Source organism: Rhinatrema bivittatum, chromosome 11 (genome assembly GCF_901001135.1).
Source record: "Rhinatrema bivittatum chromosome 11, aRhiBiv1.1, whole genome shotgun sequence".
In the NCBI taxonomy this organism is placed as follows: Eukaryota; Metazoa; Chordata; class Amphibia; order Gymnophiona; family Rhinatrematidae; genus Rhinatrema; species Rhinatrema bivittatum.
The window spans coordinates 92,464,972-92,481,236 of NC_042625.1; the positions used below are offsets into that span (position 1 = coordinate 92,464,972).

Here is a 16,265-nt window from a genome sequence, read left to right on the forward strand (position 1 = left end):
TACAAGCGTATCCCCTTTCCCCCCCTCCTACGCAGAACAATCGCCAACAGCAAGCAAGCAACAAGTCGAGTAGCTGGCCTTGTACCCCCCTTCTGAATAGGATTAAGAATTCTATAAATATTCAGTACTGTGTAGTTATTTTATTATATATTCTGTAAACTGCAGTTATTTTATGATAGCTCTATTTATTTATATTTTCTCAATTGTTGCTGCCCTCCAGTCTTAATAGTTACTGTTAATGTAATTGCATATAATACACCTATTTTAGTTAGTTACTTTGTCTAACTATTTATTTTCAACTGTTACTTGTAAGGGCCCTGCCCAAAGTTTTTGTTTGATGTAAACCGATACGATGTGTGAACGGCTATCGGTATAGAAGAGACGTTAAATAAAAATAAATAAATTAATTGATAGAAGACAAATACTAAGCTTAGAGCCAGATGCATTCCTAAACTAACCAAAGTTATGTAAGTGGTAGAGATGAAAAGGTTCCATTAACTTTGTAATCAAACTTTATTTTTTATTAAGAATGCTGTGCCGATCATACAAGCTTTTAAACAAACGATTATAGCCATTTTAGTTTCAGTGAACAAGTTACAAGAAATCTGTCTGCATGCTCCATCTTTCCTTCTGTGACCCAGTGGCTCAGCACTTGAGCTTGCGATGCCAGTTTGCTATACGTTGTGCTCCTGCGCCTCGTTCTGCAGTGCGATAATGTCCTCCGCTGCCTGGCTGAAGGCTTCAGACATGCCAATATTCTCCTGAAAAAAGAGGTAAGCTAAACATAGGACAAGTATCAGAGCCCCCCCTGCCTTGGGCTATCGACCTAGTCAGATTTTCAGCATATCCACCAGGAACAGGCACAAGTACCTTGCATACAAGTCAATATCTTATGCCTAGATGGAAAGCCCAGCTCATTATGGGGTCAATAGGACAGGTGGAAACCTCTATTCTAGTGCAGTTACATTACACAAGATTATGCTCAGGCATTTACTCGTGTCATGAGCTACTTTTGGCAGATTAAGTAATTTAGAACTTTTAACATAAGAATGCATGCGAAAAGTGATAAAAAAGGTATGACTGGAAAAAAAAACCCCAAAACAAACATTCCACTTCAAGCTGCTACACCTGTCCAGCCCCTACCAGTGGGTTGTGTTCTCCTGCCAGCAGATGGAAGCAAAGAATGTTTTTTTTTTTTTCCCCCAGCACAGTTCTCCAACTGGTGATTAATCACCAGTACTTAGAGGTGCTGCATTGCTGTGGAAATCCAGTATTCACTACCTCCAGCAGATGGTAGGACAACTGGTGCTGCAGCAGGATCTGCCAGCAGTGTATCTTGACTGCTGAGCTGGAGAGGAAGGGACCTCAAAAAAAAAATAAAAAAATTCTATGGCATCAACTCTAGATCTGCACACGAGACCCTTTCAGTGCTCTTCTGTCTCATTGGTCTCCCCAGTCACAGAATTTGTGTCAAGCTGCATCTGCAGCTTTTATTGGGGGGAGAGGGGTCAACCTAGTGACTCCCTTGTGGCTCTCAAGTGACCATGGATGAGAGTCTGAGCGGTTGGGGTAGCTCCGTATTTGGAGCAAGTGATTCAAGGAATTTGGTCCCAGTAGGTAGCGTTCTGGTCGCTCAATGAATTGGCCCTGTGTCATTTTCTTCCAATCCTATGAGGCAAGAGAGGCAGAGTTCTCAGACAATGCAAAGGTGGCAGCATATGTAAACAGATAGGTAGATACCAGGAGTCAGGGAGTCTGAGGAGACACATCTGCTCGGGACCCACACTGTGGGTCAGGAGAAAGTGCAAGTGGATTACCTCAGCAGAAATCTAGGTCTGGGGGAATGAGAGCTAGCTTCCCAGTGAGGACTCCCTCACATGGATTGAGTAGCGACTTGCAGAAACACCAAGGTTCATTGGTTCTTCAGCTATTGAAAGGAACCTGGCACTGCAAACATTGATACCTTTGCTCAAACTCTGCCTCCGGGACAGCTTTACATCATCATTTCCCCATGGCCCCTCAGCAGCAGAGTTCTCTGTGGCGTGGAGCTGGAAAGCACTCTGCTCCAGGGTCAGATCATCATAGAGGATCTGGATTAGTTATGTGTTCCGACCCGGCTCTTGAGGAAACGTTTGCTGAAAGGTTATTCCTCTTTTAGTGATTTCTGCATGGAAGGCTTGAAAGGCTTCCACCTCTGGCTTAGGCACACGTTTGAGGCCTTGTGAGGATTGGCCAGAATCTCCTTGGTGCTCTGATGTTCCCTGTATTCTGCAGCCAGGCTAAAGGGGCTTAGCCCTGAATCCCTTAAAAGGTACAGGTAGCAGCCCTATCTTATTACAGAGGTAAGTTTGCTGGTGTCTTGATGGCAGCTCACTTGGATGGGTCTCTTTCTACAGTGGTGGGGTTGGAGAGAGTTAAATTGCATCCTCCTTTCAGGCTCTTGATCTGATGCTGAGGGCCCTGCTCTCGCCTCGTTGTAGGCTTAGGCATGCGATGCTTAAGGATCTTCCAGGAAGACTGCCTCTCTCGTAGTGATCTGCTCTGCTTGCCATATTTTGGAGATTTGGGCTGCCTTGGCGGAATCCTTTCCTGAACGTTTTATGATGTGATTAGTTTCCTTCTGATGCTTTCCGCATTCCATATCAGACTGGTTCGCTTTTTGGCGTTTTCACAGAAGGAGCATAGAGAATATAGGATTGGATGTTTGTAGGGTCCTTCTATGGTGTTTGGAAGTAACTAATGCCTTTCACAATACTGAGACTTGTCTTGTTTGGGGGCCTACATAAAAATGAAGCGGCTTCCAAAGCTACTTTGCCTTGGGGGGGGGAAATCAAGGATGAGATTATTTCGACCTACATGCTCAGTGGTAGGAAACCTCCTGAACCCCTGCACATGCTAGGAGGGCTCAGTCAGCTTGTTGGGTGGAAACCAGCTCGTTGGCACTGGTGGATGTTTGTAGAGCAGCAGCCACCTGGTAGTCTCTGCATACTTTTGTGAAGCACTACAGACTAGCCATCTTGGCTAGGGAGGTCATGGGCTATGGAGCTGGTGTTCTTCCTTCCCTGCTTAGTAGGGCTTTGGTACTTCCCACCTGTACAGCTGGACTGGTGCAGCAGGACAAAGTGGAAGGAGAAATCTTACCTGTTATTTTCTTTCCACAAGTCCTGCTAGACCAGACCATGTTGCACATGGAGGCCAGGTCTCCCTGTGGATAGCAGTTTCCCTCCTGTCCTTCTCAGGCTGAGGAGTTACTTTTCACGTGCGGTTCCAGGGCAGGTACCGAGGATTTATGTCTACGTGGTTTTCTGAAATCTGGATTGTTTTAAGACTGGTTTGGGGGTTTTGAAAGGATTTTATTTAGCATTTTTCTATACCGACCTTCATGTTTGAATACCATATCAGATCGGTTTACATCAAACAGGGATAGATAACTAACAGATGGAACAACTTTTTTATAATCAGAAGAAACAAAGTTACATTTAACGAGGACCGTAAACTTGGAAGCTTGAACAGCTGGAAGGAAAGGCCCCAAGTGGGTATTAAATTAGGAACAAGAGCTTTTCACAGATTTACAGCACCTTTAAGTACTGGTGATGTCGTCACACTGGGAAAATGTTTTCTGCCTCCAGCTGCTGGTAGAGGGCCATAACCCAACTGTATGGACTGAACTGGTGTAGCAGACAAGAAAGTGTCTTCTTGGGCTTTATTTGCAGGTGCTTTAGGAAATATGGGAAATGTAATAGTATGTAATGTAACATTCTATTCAAAATCCATTTACGCACATAAAGTGCACTTATGCAGATAAATCCTATGGACAATTCAATGGCAGATATTTTGTAGCAATTTCCAAAAGCCCACTACCAGAAGTAAAGTTTACACATGTAAATGCTTTTGAAAAATCCAGCCCAGACCGACTGAAACCCAAATAAAGTTTGCACAAAGAAATGATGGCAGAAGACGACCAAATGGCCCATCCAGTCTGCCCAGCAAGTTTCTCACTTTTTTTCTCTCTCTCATACTTAAGAGCTGCAAGACTTACAAGGGTATCCAGTTGCTTGACTTAAGAGGCAAATTGCAAAAAGAAGGTTTCTTTTGGTGCTACCGTGACCTTTGTCAGCAATCAGGAGCTTTCCACAAGTCCTCCCAGTCCAAACCTACAATGAGGTCTAGTATTGGAGGTGAAATTCCTCCAAGCACAAAGGAAGAGCAGGATGTGGGGGCGATTGTATCTGATGGATTATCTTAAGGTGGCCAAACAGGTGCATAACGTGACAGCAAAAGCCAGAAACAGAAATGATAGCAGGAAAGGACCCTGGCCAGCAAGCTTCCCATGGTAGCATCTGCTGCACCGTGCAGGTTACCCCCATGTATCAAGTCAGAGCTGCTTGACGTGCTTTGCTTATGGACTTGGCCGTAGAAGCAGTCCTGTTTTTTTCCTTAATGTCTGAGCATCAGTACCCCAGACTGTAAAAAAAAGTCAGGGCTTGTGTTGGTTGTCTCTGAATCCAAATTTCTCTTTCCTTTCATCCCCCACCCCCTCCTTCAAAGCAGAGAGCGATTGTTGCAGTTGCATAGGGAGAGGAATGGTCAGCAGAGAGAGGGAAGTGACAAAGGTCTAACCATGGAGACCCAGCCTAGAGGAAAGGGGAGAAACATTTAAATATTTCACTGGTTTCCATGCACAGGGGCTGAGCCTTTTTCAACAGAATGGAGGCTTTAGCATGAGGGCTCATGGGAGTAATCTTAGGACATTTCTTTACAGAGAGGGTGCTGGATACATGGAACGGCCTCCCAGAGATAAAAACGGTATCTGAAGTCAAGAAAGCAGGGGATCGCTGAGAGAGCGATGGCCTTGTAAGAGCAACATCAATTGGACAGGCAGACTAGATGGGTTATTTGGTCTTTTTCTGCCCTGGTTCTATGATTGTGGTCTTCTCCTAGACTGCTGCTTTATTCAGCGTTACAATGTAGTGAGAATGTAAAAAATCTTCACCATCAGAATAAAAATAAACACCTACCGTGCTGTCTGTAGTAACATTTAATAATATCCAAAAACAAACTGAGGTGTGTGGTGTATGGGAAGGCAGGCGATAGATTAGTGCATATTACTTTAACATAAAGAAAATAAAAATTGCCTTAATGAGTCAGAGAGAAGGTCATTCCAGCATCCTGTTTCTAACAATAACCAATCCAGGTCAAAAGTACCTGGCAAAATCCCAAACTGTACATAGATCCCATGCTGCTAATGCCCAGGAGTAAGTAGTGGCTTTTCCCATGTATACATGTTAAATACCAGTTTATGGACTTCTCCAGGCCCTTGTCCAAATCTTTTTTTTTAAATTAGCTATGCTAACTGCCTTTACCACATCCTCCAGTAATGAATTCCAGAGCTTAACTGTATATTGAGAGAATTTTCTCTGGTTTTAAATGTGTTACTTACCAACGTCATGTAACATCCCCCAGTCTTTGTATTTTTTTGAAAGAGTAAATAACTGATTCCTGTTTACCCATTCCAGTAATGATTTTATAGACGTCTATCATACCCCCTTCTCAGCCGTCTCTTCTCCAAGCTGAACAGCCCTAACCGCTTTAGCCTTTCCTCATCAGGGAGCATTCCATCCCCTTCTCTGTACTTTTTCCAATTGAACTATCTTTTTTGAGATTCAGCAACCAGAACTGCAGACAGTACACCAGGTGGGGCTTCACCATGGAGCACTACAGAGGCATCATAACAGTCTGTTTTATTCTTCACTGCCTTCCTAATAATTTCTAGGATTGTTTGCTTTTTTGACAGACAGAGCACTGGAGAATGAAGACCTTTCTCTGTTCCACACAGCTGTCCTGAAATAGTTAATTTTTAGAAACCGCATTTTGCAAAATCTGCTTTGCAACTTAGCAGGCAGCAGCCTCTCTTTCCATTTCTAGAAGTCATGATTCCATCGCACTGTGCCTTCAGGTGATAAAAATGTTGGCGATGTCAATTGTTTTTAATGTGAAACTTTAGTGGGTGGCAGTTTCCGCTTATACCTTAAATTAAGCACGATTATGGAAAATGCTTTGGGTGGATGGCTCAGGACTGAACAGGAGGTGCATTAGTAGATCCTTGTATAACAATTTGCACAACATTCCCAAATTAAGCCAGTGCTTAAAATGTAAAATATATATAAAAAAAACAAAACTTTAGACAATAGCAGATCCAGCTGTAATGCCCAGCTTAAAACAAGAAACCATATAGAGGAAAATAAAAAGTTTCAAAATACTCAACATCAAGTATGCTCTTCAATCTAGAAAGACTTTCCAGCATTTCATTGCAGAGGCCAAGGTTTTTCAGTAGGATCTGCTGCTGGGCTTCAAAACGCTGCATATATTTTTTCAAAACCACTCTGGCCTAGAAAAGAACAGCCCTCATTAAATCTTCCAGTCCTTCACTGTTATTAGCAAAATTTGATTTACATTTGTAATTCAGCCAACAGAAAGACTATCCTGGGCTGAACATCAGATGTTCTTTTTCACTTACAGTCCTTCATCAAAATGTGTTATGGTGTTAATGCATGTGATAAAATATAATATCGCATGGCATGAATGCAACTTTTTGCAAGGGTGAGATTAAAGTGAGGGGCAATATTGCATGGTTTTAACACAGGAAACAACTAGACCTTTTTTCCTGGTGTTAAGCTGTGTGATATGCCCGAAACAGCTGTAACGCAATTTGCAATAAGTTTTGCAAATTGCATGTCTGCCATTTCTGGGCTTGGGAGGGGAGAGGAGACAGACTCTGGGGAGGCCTTCACAGTATTCAACTATTCATATGACTATAGGAGGGCCAACTAATAGCTCAAGGTGAGGTGTTGGCGGTGATTTAGGTTTTAGCCAGTTTTACATGCAGAGTGAGATGTATTAGCTGCACAGTACATCTCTGTGAAGATTTGACATGATTTGGAGTGAGGAAAGTCTCACAAAGATGAGATTTCTACTATGTTATATCTGTCTAGCTTGATGGTACCCTGTTGTAGAGTCCATCAAGCTAGGGAGAGAGAACATTGAAGCTCACTATTCTGAAATGCACATTCCTACTATTTCATTAAGTATTTTCTTCTTACAGCAACACAGTGCCGAGATGAGGTAGAAACAAGTTTAAGGGTTGGAATACTGTCCTGGTTAAAGGGAATTCCCTTCTTAGGGAGAGATTGGAGAGTCAAACATTTCTCTAGATACAAGAACTTGACGTTGAAGCAATTAAGACATTTTTTGGATGGTTTTAATAGAACTACCCCTGGGTGAAACTATATTGAGGCAGAGTGAGGCAGCTGCTTCAGGAGGTAGAATTTTGAAGCAGCAAAAGTGCCCCTTCAAAGTTCTGCAGCCCCCACCTCATCCAGGTAGTGCCACCTTCCTCCCCTGGGGACTTGAATTTACTGAATATTGTTTCCTTAAGTGTTTTGCCAACGTTAGTGTGATTGCCTCAAATATTTTCACTGTATTGGGGAAAACATTTCTCTCTCCCATTGTGGCTCGGGGGGAGGGGGAGGAAGAGAAGCTTGGCATTTTAAGCCATGACTGCCCTTCAGACTTTGTAAAAGTTGTAGAAGGCGGAGTTACTTAGTTCAGAGTTTTCCAAATCTTGTCTTGGTGTCCCCACTCTACTGCTAGTCAGATCTGAAATGAACATGCAGCAGATATTTATATGCATTGGAAGCCTCTCATATTCATAAGCAATATTCCAAAAACCCAAGGAGAGAGACAGAGAGAGACTTTGGGGTTGGTATATTTGGTGGCTATAGCAAAAATGTTAGTACATAAGACCTACAGTGTCTGGGATAGCATACTCAGGAAACCATCTTAATCCAAGAACACACACTTACCCCCTCTTCAGAATGTTGTTCCTCTGAAACGTTTTCTACATCCATTCCAAAGTTCTAAAATACAAAATAAAGAAAACTCAGTGCCAGCATTATCAAGAACTAAGGAAGTGAGCTGTAGCAATTTTTTTTTAAAGTTATTATACTGGATTTACCTAAGTGATAAACACAAGTATTTATGCTATTCTAAATATAGTACTAGAACTCAAAAGCTATTAACTAAACCTGTTTAAATATTTTTGACCACCATGCAAGTCCTTTTTCTAACAATTACTTAATCTTCAAAGCAGAAGGGTTAGTAAAAGCGATTTAAATAGTTAATGATTTAACAGAAAAAAAATTTCATATTACTGCTCAGGTATATTTCAGAAGTATAACAGACATAGGATAAATATTTCCCATCTGTAAAACTAAGGACATTTTATTATTTTTGGTCAATTTAAAACAGTTTGTGCTACTTAATTTATGAAGGGACATAGATGGAGCTATTCAGAATATAGTTCTAATCAGAATGTAATATTTCTCACGTAGAATTGTCAAGAGACGACTTTTAGTTTAAAAGGAAAACACATGTAAAAACTACAATTTTATTTCTAAACTGTGTTTAAAATGCTTTGAGCCAATAACGATGAAGAACTCAACTACTTTAAAGGTAATAACTTGTAAAAATAGAAAATCTATAAAACCAAAACACATAGAAGATTAAAAAAAATAAATACCTTTTAATAAAAATTCACCCGTTCCTAAAGACTATTGAAATGTTTTTTTCCCCAAAACAGCAGATCCAGAACGTGGGGGGTGCTTTTTTATTTCGATCACTGAATGAAACGATTGCACCGACGCCCTAAAGCGCCCGCACCTGGTGCCACCTTTCCCTCCCTCCCAAAATAGGTTGCCCTGCATGGAGAGGGAGCGCTCCAGGGACGCTTCAGGACAGATCCACGTGGTGCCAGAAGCAAGCCACGCCCACGTTAAAATTTTTTTTAATTTCCCAACCCTTTCCGTCCGTGTTCGGCCAACTCTGCCCGCCTCCCCTTTAATAACACTCCCCTTTAAAACTGCGCCCAGCTAGCTCCAGCCCCACGTGCGCGTCATCCCCGGTAAAAGGCAGCGTGGGGGGGGGGCGGGGCTTCTGTCCCGGAAGCACGTGACTGCCTGGCGACTCATGTTCCTGTTCGCCCGTCGCAGCCTCTCTGCGCCCGCCCGAGTTCGTCCCCGGCGCAGCGGTTCCGCCGCCATGTGCAAAGAGCCGCGCTGCAGGGTGCTGCGCTTACCCGTCCCGGACGGGCCGGGGGGAGCGGGAGACGGTGAGACCCTCGTTTTGTGCTTGGTGCCGCGAGGAAGGGTCGCAGATCTCGGGGCAAGCAGGCAGCACCGAGCGCATGCCGGGTTAGCCCACGAGCAAGAAGGGCCGTGTGGGGTCAGCCCGGCGTTCCAGAGTACTCCCGGGGGCTAAGCCTCGCTGTCCCAAATCCCTTTTTCTCCAGGAGCCTGTCCGCATTCTCTCTAATCCCTACTTTGCTAAAACGTTTCATTGACACTCATCCTCTGGCAACAGAGCCCACTGCCTGATTGCTGAGTGAAAAATCAACCAAAATAATAAAACAAAAAACAAATCAGAGAAAGCGTTAAATCTTTTGGTGGTTAGTTTCATGGCGTCTTTTGGTATTATTTGACAGAATAAATAATAGTCCCGCCCCCCCCCCCCCCCCATTAACTTGAGCTGCTTTGAGGGCAGTGCCTTCTTTCAAAGCAGTCAGGCTAACCTGCATTTGTTAGAAAGCTTTTTCTTATCTAGTTTATGGAATCCTGTGCTAACTGAAGCACATCAACTACAGATTTTGTTTAAAAAAATACTTGGTGGTTTAGATTTTTTTTTTTTAACCTTTGCGCCTGTTTGTGTAATGTGCAGAATATGTGGGAACTGCAATTCTCTGTCCCTACTGTTCTGTCACAGAGATGCTTTGTTTCTGGTTGGGTTTGCATAGTGGGTCCTGTTTATGGCTTTATTTGGGTTATAAGTAGATTGTATTCTGTTAGTTTTCATATTTATTGTACATGCTTGTCTAGCAAACTCAAATGTTCTCACTGTAGTAATGAGAAATAGTAGTTCTGTAGATGGGCATAATCTGGTTGGCAGCAGCTGCCCATGTTGATGTTTCATGACCTGCACTTGACTTGTTTCTGCCATTTTCCAGATTGGGCAGAGGTTATAAAGACAGCAGCTGGAGTCCTTCAGGAGGGAGGTGTGATAGGAGTCCCAACAGACACCATCTATGGCATAGCCTGCTTAGCACAGCACTCACGGGCCATCAAGGACATCTATAGTGTGAAGGGACGCAATGGAGAGAAGCCCTTGGCTATCTGTGTGGGAGCTATCCCAGACATTTACAGGTACTCCTACAGCAGCAGGTGTTGCTAACCCTTGTTTTGGGTTCTGTTCAGTACCTGGGACTTCGTTTCTTATGAGCTATAGTACTGTTTTCAGAACAAAGTTTCCTATTGACAGGTCACTATAGTAGCCTGGAACAGTGAACACATGCCCAGAGGCATTGGTGTCCATTCTGTAGTACAGCATCTGTTTTATTTCTTATTCTTTACTGTGTATCTGGTAACAGTATGCAGCCATTCTGTGTGGCTACTGGGTACAGAGTAAGGAGCTGGTATTTTAGAAGTTAGCATAATTCTTTCTTTGTCCAAGATATTTTACAAACTTGGCGTGCAATTCTTATTGCTTAAATTATAATTATTCTTAATTGCTGGCACTTTGGAATGAGTGGACTTTTCTCTCTCAAACTGGAGTACAGAAGGAGTTATAACACTAGGATGTGCCTTTTAACCCAAAAATGTGTGGATGCTGTATGTTATCTGCTTCGGCTGTCCTTTGACCTCCGCAAAGAAGGCTCGCCTATCTGAAGGTGCTCAGATTGCAGCAGCTTTTAAATCAACCACTGTGTACATAGAATTGAGAGTGTATCTTGTTCATTCCTCTCTAAGGATTCAGCAAGCTCTTCTTCTTTGTTCCTCCTCAGATACTGCCATGTGCATGTTCCAGATCAGCTTTTGCAAGATCTGCTGCCTGGTCCTGTAACGTTGGTACTGCAGCGCTCCGAGGCACTCAGTAAGGACCTGAACCCTTTCACACCTGTAAGTCCTAGAGAGCATATGGTTGTTTCTGCTTTGCTTAATTTTTCTATCTATTTTTGTGTAACTTCTTATTTAGGAAACCAACATATATAGTACATACAACATTCAACTGTAAAAGTATCATTACAGTAACAAAACCAAGTTTCTTTGCTCATATAAAAATTCTTAATTACAATATTAGATTCATGTGGTATATGTTCAGTATATCTTGTTCAATTATCAAAGTTAAATAGATTGGTAAACCCAGGACCACAGGGGCAACAGATATTTTATTATGGTTCTTGGGCTGCCCAATAACATTTTAATTCTTTTGCAAAACATAACTCTAACTATATATTTCTCGCATGCGACTTTAAAATCCTGTGTCAATATTAAAAATTGGAATTACAGTTGCCCCAGAAAAAGGACAGATAGTTGGATGCTGTGATACTGCTTCCAGCAGTTGTGATGGCTCTCCGACTTGTGGGATTGCTCTCTTGGGTTTTGTTATGACCACCCCCACCCCTCTCCTGGTTTTCCCCCTTCTCTTGCAGCTGGTCGGCGTACGCATTCCCAACCACCCGTTTATACAGCAGCTGGCCAAGGCATGCTCAGGACCGCTGGCTTTAACCAGCGCCAACGTCAGCTCTCAGGGCAGCACACTGACAGTGCAGGTGAGGATGAGTGGCATTTTAATCCTCTGGAGTCTTGCCCTTTCACATAGCCCTTCTGGATACCTCTTGCCCCTCTTGTGTGTTAGTAGCCTGTGATACAAAAGGACAAGAGAACTGGACAATGGATTTATTAGTTCTTGAGCTGAATATTTTATTTATTTGTTTTTTATATACCGACATTCAACTAAAGTCATCACATCGGTTTACATATAACAAAAATTAGAGAGGTTACATTGTAATAGAAAGTAAAACAGAAAATAATAAAACAAGGAGAAATAAAAAGAGATGTTAGAATTAGGTGTAGACCATTGTAAGGAAACGAGTGTATTTTGCTGAATGCTGGTAGCATGTCATTTTTTTTGTTTACAAACCTTCACGGCTCAGCCTATGGACTTTTGAGAATCTGTCACCAGAATGTTTTGCTCGTATTGGGGGGACAGTCATTAACGTCTTGAGCTGTCTGCTGTCCCAGGAATTTCAGGATCTCTGGCCTCGGCTGTCTCTCGTCGTCGATGGGGGCCCGATCGGTGATGGCATGAGCCCGGAGTGCCGTCTAGGATCAACGGTGGTTGACCTTTCTGTGTCTGGGAGTTATACTGTTGTCAGACCTGGATGGTGAGTGTTTTGGAGAGTAGTGGATGGCGAGGCTTTGCACCCATCTGGAATTTGGTTAATGTACAAATGGGCTTAGGATAAGAACATGCCATACTGGGTCAGACCAAGGGTCCATCCAGCCCAGCATCCTGTTTCCAACAGTGGCCAATCCAGACCATATGAACCTGGCAATTACCCAAAAACTAAGTCTATTCCATGTTACCGTTGCTAGTAATAGCAGTGGCTATTTTCTAAGTCAACTTAATTAATAGCAGGTAATGGACTTCTCCTCCAAGAACTTATCCAATCCTTTTTTAAACCCAGCTACACTAATTGCATTAACCACATCCTCTGGCAACAAATTCCAGAGTTTAATTGTGTGTGGAGTAAAAAAGAACTTTCTCAGTTTAGTTTAAAATGTGCCCCATGCTAACTTCATGGAGTGCCCCCTAGTCTTTCTATTATCCGAAAGAGTAAATAACCGATTCACATCTACCCGTTCTAGACCTCTCATGATTTTAAACACCTCTATCATATCCCCCCTCAGTCGTCTCTTCTCCAAGCTGAAAAGTCCTAACCTCTTTAGTCTTTCCTCATAGGGGAGCTGTTCCATTCCCCTTATTTTGGTCGCCCTTCTCTGTACCTTCTCCATCGCAATTATATCTTTTTTGAGATGGCTGCTGGTGAATGGGGAGTCCCGAGGAGCACACTTGACGTGCATCTCTTACCTTTCAAACTGCAGTACAGAGAGTTCAGTAGTGCGATGGATTTTAACCCATGTTTAAGTGAAGGCTGACATCTTTATTTTGCACCTTGAATCTAGTTTACAGCTAAGATTCTGAGCATTTTCTGAGGGATGAGGAAGGATGTGAATTCTGACGCACTGGTGAGGGGGGACCCTGAATCATCTGACTGTTGGATAATATTGTTTCACTAATATTTTAAAGCTCCCAGCTCATGCCTTCTGCTTTGTTTCCCTGATTTCCCCTCTCCTGGCTTTCATGTACGTATTTCCTGCCCAGCTATCTTTCCTGTTAAATTGTTTTTGCCTTCTGCTTGTTGCAGTGCATTGATACCTACTGTTAAGGTCCTGGGGGAGAAGTATGGGCTGACCCCCAACTTGCAGCTGGATGCCTGACCTCAAACTTTTGCGATGCACAGACATTTTGGGATCACAGATCGCCAGGTTACAGATGTGGACTTTTTTTTACATTTTTTGGCCATTTTACGATGTCTTAAGGCTCAAGGGCACGGTGATGCTGGCACTGCGCTTATTTTCAGAGAGGACAGAGCCTTCTTAGCACCCTGAAGCCAAAGGTCTGGAGGAAGAGTTACAGTGGTGACCCAATAAAGAACTATTCAGTAGATTAAGAAACTATAATCGCCTCCATCCTGTACGGGTCACAGCACACTGAGCGCTACCAACTCACCTGCTCCTGTTTACCCAGCTGTTGGTACAGGGGTTATTGTCATATTAACGGAAGCTCGTTTTGCAGATGTGCCTTCAGCTAGTAGTACGTCTCATATGGAAGGTCAAAGGACCAGGTTTGTTTCATATTCCTATATCTGTATTATGGGGACTTCGTTGTTGTGACCAAAGCTTGGGGCGTGTGTATCTCTTGCACTGGTGTCCCGTTTAATGTACTTAACAGGAGCCAAGGAACTGCAGATGGCGGTGGCCCTTCAAGGTCCTAGGTTTGGCATATGGGCTTGGTTCCTGTTTAGCAGAAAATTCAAACTGCTTAGAGGTTGAGTTTAGCACACGTTTGGATCTTGTGAGCAGTGGGGCCAGTCCTCCAGGCTTAAACTGTAGCCACAGTCTCTTTCCATCAGTGAATTATGTATATGAATGTTATCTTAAAAAAACAAGTTCCCATTGCAGCTGCCCGCATGTACGTGCGCCTGAAGATTCACCGCCCCCGTTTGGAGTCCTCGTGTCCCTCCGTCATCTCCAAAATTTTGTGTCACTAGCACAGGCACCAGAGAAGTTAGAGGAGGGGCCGAATGCACTGGGTGATCTCACAGGCTGAAAATAGAAAGATGACCTCTTACAGCAGCAGTGGCAATGTCTGCTTCTTATTTCTTTTTATGATTTCTTTTTTTTTTAGCCTCTGTGCACAAGTCAGCATCCCACCTCCTTAAAGAAAAAATGCTCCTCTCCTAGCACCGTTCCCTCCCCTCGCCAATCACATGACCTTTTTCCCCCATTGATCCTCGCATTTTCTAAGGAAACCCAGAGAATGCCCAGCCCTTTCTAATCCGGCCATGAACTTGATGAACTGAAGATCCCTCCCTTCAGAATATGCATCTTTTTTTTTAAGATTAAATTATGCTTTTGACTGCATACGAAAGATGCATGAATGGACAGTAACCAGGTTGCAGCCTTGACCAGTGCTGCTACTGCTTTCAACCTGCAAACTTACGTTAATTCAGCCACTTTTTTTTTTTTGGTCTGTTAGTGTGTGTCCAGTACACAGCGATCTCCCTGCACCCACGCCTCTCTCTATTTAGACTGATCTCTCTGGAATTTTGTTCTGCCACCGATGTCCTTGCACCAGTAGAAAGTGGGGTTTTTTTTTTACACCTGTCTGTGGTTTATGGAGGTCATTAGCATGCTTAAATAAGTCATTTAAATAACGCTAACAAAGATCTTGCTGGAAGTCGTGTGGCACCTGTTTAAAGGTTAAGGAAACTCCTTGTCAGTATTACTGGGATTCCTAGTTCCACACCCATGATTTAAAGGGGGGACGACCAAGCCCTGGGGGTCACAATCAAAGTGCTATGGTTGGGGGTGGGTTTTCCTTTTAGCTTGTCCAAGATCTGGGCTCGACCCTGGCAGCAGCATTGTCGTCTTGTCTTAAGGGGAGCAGCTCATCTCGAGGGCCCCTCGTGAGGTCGCAGCTTTAGGTTGGCCCAGGCCTTGCCATGTACGTGCGGTCACCTTGCCTCCTCTTGCCATGGCCTTGGTTGGTCCATATCTTCCTCATCCCCAGTTCAGGCTGAGGTGGGGAGCACCTGCTGCAATCTAGTGAGCCCATCCAGCCCTCCCGGGTCAGAGTCGTGATGCTGTGGGCTTAAATGTTGAATTTTAAAGAATTTATCAGTCTGGCTTTAGTTTAGGACGGCGAGGCTAATTTCCTTAATGTTGGCAACTTGACTGGAAGAAACATTAAATTGTGTGTGTGTATATATGTAAATAAACACAATGCCATCCTTTTATGGGTTATTTTTAGCCTGCTTTTTGAAGGAAAAGAAGGCTTATGCCATTGCTGTGTCTGCGTTCTCTTAACCTTCTGTGCTTCTGACCTATTTATACCAGATTCTTAGGACAGGAGGACATTGGTCAGGGTCTGTTTTCCCAGATGCATGCGTGGGCGTGGCCTGTGGACAGATGTGCATGTTTCAGAAAGCAAGCGCCTTTAGGTCTGGGTAACACCTGTCTTTAAGGGTTTTGCAGTACCCGCTGCAGAATCCCTACCTTGCCAGGAGCTCTGTCTTGGTTGATCAGCTAAGAACCACCAGTAACTATTTTTTCTGCTGTTCCTAAAGGAGAGTTGGGACACCCAAGCTTCAAGCATGTAAGGAAATCTCTGGGTAAGGGGGATTTCCCCTGCTACTGCTGAATTCCTCCTAGACATGACAGAATCTGCTTTCTATCTTGGTCCTGGTACATTTGAAGTCGTGTGGATCCCCGTCTCCCACTCCCCAGCCTGGCCAAGCTGTGGGGATGCTGTGAAGGCAGTGTCTGTAGCTCCTGGGGCAGAGGGAGGCTCGTGCTTAGTGGGGTCCTTGAGTCACAATTGCAGGCTCCTTCCCTAAGGATCCCTGCTGCATGGCCCCTGGTCCAGGACTGCTGCTAGAATAACTGTGCTGAGGGGGATATAAAACAGGCAGAAAATGAAATTTGCAAGTAGCAGAGAGGAGGTTCCTGGCACCAGATTCCCAGCTTCAGTTCCAAAGGAGCAGGAGGAAACTGTTGGACCCCTTTCTTATCAAAAGAATTAAATATCCC

The 16,265-nt window shown here is 43.6% G+C and overlaps 1 protein-coding gene and 1 long non-coding RNA gene across 2 annotated transcripts; one reads left to right on the forward strand and one right to left on the reverse strand.

The window, feature by feature from the left end:
* Positions 1-494: 494 nt before the first annotated feature.
* Positions 495-8,799, reverse strand: LOC115100937. Its single transcript, XR_003859218.1, has 4 exons — positions 8,579-8,799; positions 7,863-7,916; positions 6,266-6,388; positions 495-761 (listed from the first exon to the last, which is right to left on the reverse strand). It is a non-coding gene; the product is annotated as an uncharacterized LOC115100937 (long non-coding RNA).
* Positions 8,800-8,950: 151 nt separating this feature from the next.
* Positions 8,951-15,479, forward strand: YRDC (yrdC N6-threonylcarbamoyltransferase domain containing). The gene is made up of 6 exons (XM_029620043.1): positions 8,951-9,166; positions 10,058-10,253; positions 10,892-11,006; positions 11,540-11,659; positions 12,132-12,274; positions 13,319-15,479. The coding sequence occupies exons 1-6, from the start codon at positions 9,025-9,027 to the stop codon at positions 13,389-13,391; spliced, it is 789 nt and encodes a 262-aa protein (XP_029475903.1). The 5' UTR covers positions 8,951-9,024; the 3' UTR covers positions 13,392-15,479.
* The last annotated feature ends 786 nt before the right edge of the window (positions 15,480-16,265 follow it).